General features: G+C 39.3%; 1 protein-coding gene across 2 annotated transcripts in view; it reads right to left on the bottom strand.

Annotated features, from left to right (window-relative positions):
* LOC127838852 (acetoacetyl-CoA synthetase-like) overlaps positions 1–12,824 on the bottom strand; it is a 51,018-nt gene that overhangs the window by 24,326 nt on the left and 13,868 nt on the right. For both annotated transcript variants that reach the window (XM_052366872.1, XM_052366863.1), the window contains exons 9-11: positions 12,038–12,118; positions 10,695–10,819; positions 4,795–4,859 (exon numbers count right to left, since the gene is read on the bottom strand). In XM_052366872.1, coding sequence (XP_052222832.1) covers positions 4,795–4,859; positions 10,695–10,819; positions 12,038–12,118 — 271 coding nt within the window. The remainder of the gene's footprint in view (positions 1–4,794; positions 4,860–10,694; positions 10,820–12,037; positions 12,119–12,824) is intronic.

Genomic DNA, 12,824 nt, shown 5'->3' on the forward strand with positions numbered 1-12,824 from the left:
AAAGGGATTCTAAAAATGTTTAAGTTAGAAATAAAAAGTAAAATGACCCCATGACCTAGTTTTTGACCCAGCATAACCCATATTCGAACTTGACCTAGATATTGTCTAGATGCAACTTCTGACCAAGTTTGGTGAAGATCGGATGAAAACTATTTGAATTAGAGAGCAGACACTGCTGTGGCCGCCGCCCGCCCACCGCCCGCCAAGGGTGAAACTATAATACGTCCGGTTTTTAAAAACGGGCGAATTAAAAAAACATCATGAGCATGAGCAGATCAAAAAGTTAGATTGTCATTCTAGAATTTCTTAAGGCAGTAAAAAAGTGAATACGAGGTCTATGAATTCAAAGATGCATATATGCCATTTGTCAAGCTGTCATGCACTTGTTTTAAACACATTTTAAGACGTCTTTTCAAGCCATTAGGGTTCTGTTAAGAAATATGTTTTACTAAGTTGTAATGACAATATTTAAAACAAGAGCACCGCCTTGCGGGTGCAGACCTCTCATCTATTTTTCTTTTTAAAGGTGTAGGGACCTATCTCAATTTCAATCACAAAGGAGGGAGGGGTGGAGTGGAGAGGGGTGTATAGTGTAAGGGTGTGGTCATTTATTACATTTATCTTCCAAAAATGCAAAAAAATGGGGGATTCTTGGGTGGGATGGTTGGACGGTATTTCAAAAATAAAATAATAAAAATAAATGCTTGTGTTTTTTAACCATGTTTGAAAAAAACAAGAGATGTGTATGTCAGATACACAATTCCCCCTATTGCGCCGTTTTGAAAAAAAAAATGTTTTTTTTTTACCTTTAATCTTGACCTTGAACTTCCACCACTCAAAATGTGCAGCTTTATGAGAACGCCCCTTTGAAATATATTTTTTTGACCTTTGACCTTGAAGGAAGACCTTGACCTTAAAGGATGACCTTGACCTTGAACTTCCACCACTCAAAATGTGCTTCTTCATGAGAACGCTGCTTTGTTTTAAAAAATAAAAAATTGACCGTTGACCTTGAAGGATGACCTTGACCTTGAAGGATGACCTTGACCTTGAACTTCCACCACTCAAAATGTGCAGCTTCAAGAGAACGCCGCTTTGAATTATTTTATTTTTTTGATCTTGAAGGATGAGCTTGACCTTGAACTTCCACCACTCACAATGTGCAGCTTCATGATAACGCCGCTTTGAACTATAAAAAAAAATGACCTTTGACCTTGAAGGATGACCTTGACCTTGAAGGATGACCTTGACCTTGAACTTCCACCACTCAAAATGTTCAGCTTCATGAGAACGCCGCTTTGAAATTTGTATATATTTTTTTGACCATTGACCTTGAAGGATGACCTTGACCTTGAAGGATGACCTTGACCTTGAACTTCCACCAATCAAAATGTGCAGCTTCATGAGAACGCTGCTTTGTATTTTTTTGAATTTTTTTTACCTTGAAGGATGACCTTGACCTTGAAGAATGACCTTGACATTGAACTTCCACCACTCAAAATGTGCAGCTTCATGAGAACGCCGCTTTGAAATTTTTATATATATGTTTTGGACCTTTGACCTTGAAGGATGACCTTGACCTTGAAGGATGACCTTGACCTTGAACTTCCACCAATCAAAATGTGCAGCTTCATGAGAACCCCGCGTTGAAATTTTTTAATTTTTTTTTTGACCTTGAAGGATGACCTTGACTTTGAACTTCCACCACTCAAAATGTGCAGCTTCATGAGATACACATGCATGCTGAATATCAAGTTGCTATCTTCAATATTAAATAAATTATGGCAAATGTTAATGTTTTCGGGACGGAAAAACGCCATATTTTTTACATTTGACCTTGATCTTGACCTTTCACCACTCAAAATGTGCAGCTCCATGAGATACACATGCATGCCAAATATCAAGTTGCTATCTTCAAAAGTGAAAAAGTTATGGCCAATGTTAAAGGTTTTTTTGGACTGACGGACAGACAGACTGACATACTGACGGACAGTTCAACTGCTATATGCCACCCTACCGGGGGCATACAAATTATTTTTTTGGGGTGGGGGGTTACAGTGTGAGGGTGTGGTGATCATTTATTAGATGATCTTTAATTTAAAAAAAAATAATGGGGGGGATTCGGGGGGGCGTGATGGGTGGTTTGGGTGGAGTCTATTGTGGTATGTCAGGTAAGAGTTGTTTTGTCAAAGTATCAATCGAATCGAATCATAAATAAAGAAGTTATGGCAATTTTAGCAAAATTTAATAATTTGACCATGAGAGCCAAGGTCATTCAAAGGTCAAGGTAAAATTCAACTTGCCAGGTACAGTACCCTCATGATAGCATGAAAGTATTTGAAGTTTAAAAGCAATAGCCTTGATACTTTAGAAGTAAAGTGGATCTAAACACAAAATGTAACCATATATTCAAAGTTACTAAGTCAAAAAAATAACTTAATAATTCCATAAAAATGACAACCAGAGTTATGCAACTTGTCCTTTACTGTCCCCTTATGATAGTTTGTGAGTGTTCCAAGTATGAAAGCAACATCTATGATACTTTAGGGGTAAAGTGGACCAAAACACAAAACTTAACCAAATTTTCAAGTATAAAGGGCCCATAAATCCGTCAAAATGCCAGTCAGAGTTACATAACTTTGCCTGCACAGTCCCCTTAAGATAGTTAGCAAGTGTTGCAAGTATGAAAGCAATAGCTTTGATACTTTAGGAAAAAAGTGGACCTAAACACAAAACTTACCAAATTTTGAATTTTCTAAGTATAAAAAGGGCACATTATTCTGTCAAAATGCCAGTCAGAGTTACATAACTTTGCCTGCACAGTCCCCTTATGATAGTAAGTAAGTGTTGCAAGTATGAAAGCAATAGCTCTGATACTTAAGGAATAAAATGGACCTAAACACAAAACTTAACCAAAATTTTCAATTTTCTAAGTATAAAAAGGGCACATAATTCTGTCAAAATGCAAGCCAGAGTTATCTAACTTTGCCTGCCCAGTCCCCTCATGATAGTAAGTAAGTGTACCAAGTTTGAATGCAATAGCATTGATACTTTATGAGAAAAGTGGACCTAAACACAAAACTAAACCGGACACCGATGCAGACCCAGACGCTCAGGTGATGACAATAGCTCATAATTTTTTTTTCAAAAAATAGATGAGCTAAAAATAACTTACAGGGATAATTTTGCAATTATGCCATAATTTAGAATAACGGACGGTTCAACACAACGCTAAAACACAAAGCTTTGACACAATGCTTACAAAAAATTTACGCTTCAACACAAAGCTGTCCACAATCCACAACAAATTGATGACGGTACTTCATGAACATATAAAGCAAGGGGAAATCTTTTGTGTCTGACTCTTAAAGTCAAATGCATGGTCCTCGGTGCTTAAAAAACCAGAGCCAGAGAATCTTCAGAAAGACATAAGTGACACATCACTGGAAAAAATACCTCCAACATTAAACACTATGGTTCAACTGTTTGACGTGTGTATAATATTCATCTGAAGGTTCAATATGTATCTTCTGCAGGAAAGCTATCATGTCTACTGCCAGAATTAACACCTTGCAAGCAAAGTGATCATTTGGATATCCTCTTGGCCCGGAAGAAATGATGACAACTGATTCAATGACAATGATTGAAACAACAACCAAAAGCAAAAACAGGCTAAATGAAATAATTATGGATTGGATAATAGTTCTAATGGAAATAAAAACAGATAAACCAGTCTCAATGTGAGCCTCAGACCAGCTACCCCAACCACGTGAAAATCAGCCTGGACGAAAAAAAGGAAAAAGCCGAATTTCTTGACAACAACAACAATAAATTCAACTGAACAACAACAGACTCTACATGAAAAACAACTTCTATGTTCCATGGACAACAACTAATGTTAAAGCAGGACATCTGATCAAAGTTATTGGGCCTGTGATGCGATTACATTTTATTTCAATTAACATTACATTGTCTAACATTATCGACAAGTTTCATGTTGAATTCAAGCAAATATTTCTTCAAACCCTATTATCACAATTTATCAAGGCATACTTTATCATGTCATGAATTTTTGTATTTTTTGTGCTCACCACTTTACATGTGTCATTGCTTTGATGTGTTCAGTTGATATAGTGTAGCAGAGTTCGGTATAAGGGGAACTTATACTGCCTTGCTATATGAGCTAGCTTTTATAGCGACGAGGTAGAGTGTCTGCCTGATTTGGAACCGGGAGGTCCCGGGTTCGATCCCCATGGCGGTCGGGGAATTTTCTGGCTGGTTTACAATAGTATCATAAAGTGTAGCACACTTTACAAGCTTTTTTAAGGAATATAGACGTCACATAATTCCTATACACCTGTTGGTATCCACAATATTTATGGCATATTTTGTTATTCAGACACTTAAACACTTTATAAAGAAAATAAGGTGTTTCAGGTAGTACATGTGATAGGTTGTGAATGACAACGTATATCATAGGTTTACATGGACATTCCCACTTTCTACCTACGCTATTTACTGTTTCGTAACAGATAAATATAATTATTTATTGTTCTTTATCATGTAATAAGCCATATGCGACGGAATTTATAAGTCTTAACGCTCATTAATGCAGTTACGTACTGGGTTAGGGTCCATTAATGTTGACCAGCCTAACCTCATTACCATGTATTTTCAGCAGACATATATCCATCTAAAATGTGTGTATAAGAGTTTTTAAGAGAGTTAAACCTCAGACAGCAGTAGGGTTCGGATACGTTTTCTTACAGTTACAAGGCCTGCCATTCAACTTACCAGGTTTCAGGTCTCTGTCTTCCATCACAGCCAGCCATTTAGCACTCGTGCCTAGAACTGTTACTCTGGAAATACATATTACAGGCATGTTATTGTACACAATGATCTTTTGAGTTAAACATAAATTAATAAATCTATATGAAATTTCTACGAATTAATTGTTTAAATTATAAGATAATACTATTTATGCCCAAAAATTAAGATAATTGAAGCTAAAAAGTGTATTTACTCAAATCAGAGAACTCTTATATAACTAGAATATCATTTGCCAATATATCATTATAATAACCATGACATTGAGTTTTTTTATCTCAAGTAGATAATTTAACATACATTTATTCACAGCTATTTTGTATGAAACACTTTTCTTTAACATACAGCTTTTCATAGTAAAAACACAATGTGATCCATTATTTCCCAGAGAAAGCTGGACTGGCTGTACATACCCAATGTGATCCACTATATCCCAGAGAAAGCTGGCTGTGCATACCCAATGTGATCCACTATATCCCAGAGAATGCTGGCTGTACATACCCAATGTGATTCACTATATCATTGAGAATGCTGGCTGTACATACCCAATGTGATTCACTATATCATTGAGAATGCTGGCTGTGCATACCCAATTTGATCCACTATATCCCAGAGAAAGCTGGACTGGGTGTACATACCCAATGTGATCCACTATATCCGAGAGAAAGCTGGCTGTACATACCCAATGTGATCTACTATATCCCAGAGAATGCGAACTGTACATACCTAGTGTGATCCACTATGTCCCAGAAAATGCGGGCTGTACATACCCAAAGTGATTCACTATATCCCAGAGAACGCTGGCTGTACATACCCAATGTGATCTACTATATCCCAGAGAATGCGGACTGTACATACCCAATGTGATCCACTATATCCGAGAGAATGCTGGCTGTACATACCCAATGTGATCCACTATATCCCAGAGAACACTGGACTGAGTGTACATACCCAATGTGATCCGCAATATCACTGAAAAAGCTGGCTGTACATACCCAATGTGATCCACTATATCCCAGAGAATGCTGGACTGAGTGTACATACCCAATGTGATCCACTATATCCCAGAGAACGCTGGCTGTGCATACCCAATGTGATCCACTATATCCCAGAGAACACTGGACTGAGTGTACATACCCAATGTGATCCACTATATCACTGAGAATTCTGGCTGTGCATACCCAATGTGATCCACTATATCCAAGAGAATGCTGGCTGTACATACCCAATGTGATCCACTATTTCCCAGAGAAAGCTGGACTGGGTTAACATACCCAATGTGATCCACTATATCACTGAGAATTCTGGCTGTGCATACCCAATGTGATCCACTATATCCCAGAGAATGCTGGCTGTACATACCCAATGTGATCCACTATATCCCAGAGAACGCTGGCTGTACATACCCAATGTGATCCACTATATCCCAGAGAAAGCTGGACTGGGTGTATTTACTCAATGTGATCTACTATATCACTGAGAATGCTGGCTGTGCATACCCAATGTGATCCACTATATCCCAGACAACGCTGGCTGTACATACCCAATGTGATCCACTATATCCCAGAGAAAGCTGGACTGGGTGTACATACCCAATGTGATCTTCTATATCATTGAGAATGCTGGCTGTGCATACCCAATGTGATCCACTATATCCCAGAGAATGCTGGCTGTACATACCCAATGTGATCCACTATATCCCAGAGAACGCTGGCTGTACATACCCAATGTGATCCACTATATCCCAGAGAAAGCTGGCTGTACATACCCAATGTGATCTTCTATATTCCAGAGAAAGCTGGCTGTACATACCCAATGTGATCCACTATATCCCTGAGAACGCTGGCTATACATACCCAATGTGATCCACTATATCTCAGAGAATGCTGGCTGTACACACCCAATGTGATCCACTTTATCCCAGAGAACGCTTGCTGTACATACCTAATGTGATCCACTCTATCCCAGAGAAAGCTGGGTGTACATACCCAATGTGATCCACTATATCCCAGAGAAAGCTGGACTGGCTGTACATACCCTGTGTGATCAACTATATCCCAGAGAAAGCCGGACTGGGTGTACATACCCAATGTGATCCACTATATCCCAGAACAAGCGGGACTTGCTGTACATACCCAATGTGATCCACTATATCCCAGAACAAGCGGGACTTGCTGTACATACCCAATGTGATCAACTATATCACAGAGAAAGCTGGACTGGGTGTACATACCCAATGTGATCCATTATATCCCAGAAAAAGCTGGCTGTACATACCCAATGTGATCCACTATATTCCAGAGAATGCTGGACTGGGTGTACATTCCCAATGTGATCCACTATATTCCAGAGAATTCTGGACAGGCTGTACACACCCAATGTGATCCACTATATCCCAGATAACGCTGGCTGTACATACCCAATGTGATCCACTATATCCCAGAGAAAGCTGGCTGTACATACCAAATGTGATCCACTATATCCCAGAGAAAGCTGGACTGGCTGTACATAGCCAATGTGATCCACTATATCCCAGAGAACGCTGGCTGTACATACCCAATGTGATCCACTATATCCCAGAGAATGCTGGCTGTACATACCCAATGTGATCCACTATATCCCAGAGAACGCTGGCTGTACATACCCAATGTGATCCACTATATTCCAGAGAATGCTGGACTGGCTGTACACACCCAATGTGATCCACTATATCCAAGAGAACACTGGCTGTACATACCCAATGTAATCCACTATATCCCAGAGAATGCTGGCTGTACATACCCAATGTGATCCACTATATCCCAGAGAACGCTGGCTGTACATGCCCAATGTGATCCACTATATCCCAGAGAATGCTGGCTGTACATACCCAATGTGATCCACTATATCCCAGAGAATGCTGGCTGTACACACCCAATGTGATCCACTATATCCCAGAGAATGCTGGCTGTACATACCCAATGTAATCCACTATATCCCAGAGAATGCTGGCTGTACATACCCAATGTGATCCACTATATCCCAGAGAACGCTGGCTGTACATTCCCAATGTGATCCACTATATCCCAGAGAATGCTGGCTGTACATACCCAATGTGATCCACTATATCCCAGAGAAAGCTGGACTGGGTGTATATACCCAATGTGATCTACTATATCACTGAGAATGCTGGACTGAGTGTACATACCCAATGTGATCCACTATATCCCAGAGAACACTGGCTGAACATACCCAATGTAATCCACTATATCCCAGAGAATGCTGGCTGTACATACCCAATGTGATCCACTATATCCCAGAGAACGCTGGCTGTACATGCCCAATGTGATCCACTATATCCCAGAGAATGCTGGCTGTACATACCCAATGTGATCCACTATATCCCAGAGAAAGCTGAACTGGGTGTATATACCCAATGTGATCCACTATATCCCAGAGAAAGCTGGACTGAGTGTACATACCCAACGTGATCTACTACACTGTAACTCCAATATAACGCGGAAGAGGGGGTCCAAGCCACGCAACAGCGTTATAAACGGACAGCGTTATAAGTTTTGAGCTTATTTATTTAAGAGGGCTATAAAAACAAGTAAAGTATAGCATATAATAAAGCCTAAAGGTCCTGTGTATTGTCATGCTGTGTTGTCATCCGCAAATACATGCATATAAAACGAATCGAACGATAACAGTATACATACCGCTTTTCTAATGTGCAGATTTATCCGATAATCCAATATAATTACAATATCACTTACGAAAAAATATTGTATAACATTTATGACAAGAAATATGTTTACAAATTTTGTAAACAAATTCATATGCCTACGCCATTTTTCAGAAAAATTAGTACAGTGCATTATGGGACACAGCTTTCATTGGACGAGCGAATTTAAATTTAGATTGAATGCAATACGATACATGTACAAAGAAATATTTTATTGCGTCATACGCAGCATGTTCAAAACGTGCTTTCTGTGGACTTTCTGATAACGGGCAAACATTTAAGTGCATCTCTGTTAACTATTACACTGCCTTAGCATGTAAATAAAACGCAGGATTTTTTTATTTCTTTTTCGCATACGTACTGAAACATTAAACACACACACAGATATTTTTATTTATCAAGCATGTGCAGCATATAATAAACGATAACACACTTACACAGCCATAGTTTATACAATGAAATACAATACACGATAAATACAAAACATAAACAGGTAATCGTTTTAAATAACTTTAATTTGATAATTATTCCGCTTGCACTTGCAAGTGCCTTATTGAAATTAGCGCACTGAACCGCTCTGATAGGGAATACATGTAATAAACACGGACTCGCGAGTTTTCACACCTTTATTGACATTACACAACAGATTAACACCAATTAGCTGTCGAGTGTTGTTTAACCTCTAATCAATTAAAATCAGTTAAACGGACGGATAAAGCAATCAAGCTGTGATCGCCGGCTTCTTTGAATTTTCTGAAAATAATGTATGAAGTTGCATAACATGGATTTGAATCAGAAATGGAAGGTTGGAGAAAAAACGGGATCCAAGGACCCTTTTCGTTATATTGGACACAGCGTTACAACGGACCGCACTATATTGGAGTTACAGTGTATATCACTGAGAATGCTGGCTGTACATACCCAATGTGATCCACTATATGCCAGAAAACGCTGGCTGTACATACCCAATGTGATCCACTATATCCCAGAGAATGCTGGCTGTACATACCCAAAGTGATCCACTATATCCCAGAGAACGGTGGCTGTACATACCCAATGTGATCCACTATATTCCAGAGTATGCTGGCTGTACATACCCAATGTGATCCACTATATACCAGAGAACGCTGGACTGGCTGTACACACCCAATGTGATCCACTATATCCAGAGAAAGCTGGCTGTACATACCCAATGTGATCCACTATATCCCAGAGAAAGCTGGCTGTACATACCCAATGTGATCCACTATATCCCAGAGAACGCTGGGCTGGGTGTACATACCCTGTGTGATCTACTATATCCCAGAGAACGCTGGCTGTACATACCCAATGTGATCCACTATATCCCAGAGAATGCTGGCTGTACATACCCAATGTGATCCACTATATCCCAGAGAATGCTGGCTGTACATACCCAATGTGATCCACTATATTCCAGAGAAAGCTGGCTGTACATACCCAATGTGATCCACTATATCCCAGAGAACGCTGGCTGTACATACCCAATGTGATCCACTTTATTCCAGAGAATGCTGGACTGGGTGAACATACCCAATGTGATCTACTATATCACTGGGAATGCTGGACTGAGTGTACATATCCAATGTGATCCACTATATCCCAGAGAACGCTGGCTGTACATACCCAATGTGATCCACTATATTCCAGAGAATGCTGGACTGGCTGTACATACCCAATGTGATCCACTATATTCCAGAGAACGCTGGCTGTACATACCCAATGTGATCCACTTTATTCCAGAAAATGCTGGACTGGGTGTACATACCCAATGTGATCTACTATATCACTGGGAATGCTGGACTGAGTGTACATATCCAATGTGATCCACTATATCCCAGAGAACGCTGGCTGTACATACCCAATGTGATCCACTATATCATTGAGAATGCTGGCTGTACATACCCAATGTGATCCACTATATCACTGAGAATGCTGGCTGTACATACCCAATGTGATCCACTATATCCCAGAGAATGCTGGCTGTACATACCCAATGTGATCCACTATATCATTGAGAATGCTGGCTGTACATACCCAATGTGATCCACTATATCATTGAGAATTATGGCTGTACATACCCAATGTGATCCACTACATCCCAGAGAACGCTGGCTGTACATACCCAATGTGATCCACTATATCCCAGAGAATGCTGGGCTGGGGAATTATGGGGGACCCGTCATAGAGCACAATGGCCGCCCCCACTGCCAGCACGGACACCAACCAGTTCCACATCATCCAACCTACCTGCAGGCAAGGACCAAAGGTAACCTCAGTAGGTCAGAAACTGGGTCCGGACGTTTGCATGTGTGTAAAGTGTTAACATAGATAAGCCTCTGCAGTCTGCACAGGATAACCAGTTTTTGCTTTTGTGGAATTTTTCATTTAACCCTTTCAGTGCTGGAACCAAATTTTGAAGGCCTTTGCAAACAGTTTGGATCCAGATGAGACGCCACAGAACGTGGCGTCTCATCTGGATCCAAACTGTTTGCTATTCTGATAGTATTCTTTGAAAAAATCGAAGAAAATGCTAATTTTAGAAATTCGGTAGACGACATTTTAGCAGATGACAAATTACCCAGCATGCAAAGGGTTAAAGGAAGTCTCCTCTGAACAAAATTCCAGTATAGGCAGAAAGTGTTGTACCTGATTAGCCTGTGCCAACTGTCGAGGCTAATCTGGGACAACACTTTACGCAAATGCATTAAGCAATTTTTACCCAGAACGAGGCTAATTTATCAGACAATGAAATCAGCACATGCAGACAGTTGATACAAGGAAAGAAATATATCAAAATAAGTTTTGCGTAGAAAAAAACTATCTGCATATCTGTATTCTGTTTAAGTATTGCTAAATCATAATTTAGGTAAAATATGTTCCCTGAATGCCACCTGTGTATATTAACAAATAATAGTACTGCAATGACTGTTGGTGACATTTTTGTTTTTACACTCCATAAATACACATATCAAAGACAAGATTTTTAGCATTTCAAAGTATAACATCAAACAACACAACAGATAATACATGGTTTGCATGCATACATATAGCTTTATTTTTCAAGACAACCCCCACCATGACAACTTCCCAGATTGTCCTCTGCCAAACCATACATTAAATAAATAACACTTTGATAATTAAGAAAGAATTATATCTTTGGGCTAGATTGAACTTTACCGGTACGCAGTTGTTTACCACTATCGACAAAGCGGGAATTCGGGGGCGGTAGCCCCCGATACTAAGGAAATATATAGGATAAAAAAGATTATAAGGTGTTGCGTTAGTTGTTATGTGTAAGGTGTTAAGGGTTAGCGTTAGGGTTAGGGTACGCTGTTCGATGTTAAGTGTTGCGTACCAATAAAAATCAATCGTCCCTATCTTTGAAATAATTTATATTATTATATTCATGAAAGCTTTTATTGAAAAGAAATGATGGATGCTAGCATTCATTAATTACACATTTACCGTGGAATAATAGAGCATGATGTCATCTCGTGTCAGATCACTCTGTATAGCATGTTCCTCTAAATGTTTCAGGAGCGTTCCCTACAAATATAAAATAGGTTCATATAAAAAATTCAAAAAGAAAATGTGCCATCAATACCCAAGTGACAGTCTATTTATCTAATGACTTAATGTGCCATCAATACCCAAGTGACAGTCTATTTATTACATGACTCAATGTGCCATCAATACCCAAGTGACAGTCTGAAAATGTGCCATCAATACCCAAGTGACAGTCTGAAAATGTGCCATCAATACCCAAGTGACAGTCTGAAAATGTGCAATCAATACCCAAGTGACAGTCTGAAAATGTGCCATCACTACCCAAGTGACAGTCTGAAAATGTGCCATCAATACCCAAGTGACAGTCTGAAAATGTGCCATCAATACCCAAGTGACAGTCTGAAAATGTGCCATCAATACCCAAGTGACAGTCTGAAAATGTGCCATCAATACCCAAGTGACAGTCTGAAAATGTGCCATCAATACCCAAGTGACTGTCTATTTATTATGTGCCATCATTACCCAAGTGACTGTCTATTTATTATGTGCCATCAATACCCAAGTGACTGTCTATTTATTATGTGCCATCAATACCCAAGTGACTGTCTATTTATTATGTGCCATCAATACCCAAGTGACTGTCTATTTATCATGTGCCATCAATACCCAAGTGACTGTCTATTTATTATGTGCCATCAATACCCAAGTGACTGTCTATTTATTATGTGCCATCAATACCCAAGTG

Source organism: Dreissena polymorpha, chromosome 1, assembly GCF_020536995.1.
Source record: "Dreissena polymorpha isolate Duluth1 chromosome 1, UMN_Dpol_1.0, whole genome shotgun sequence".
Classification (NCBI taxonomy): Eukaryota; Metazoa; Mollusca; class Bivalvia; order Myida; family Dreissenidae; genus Dreissena; species Dreissena polymorpha.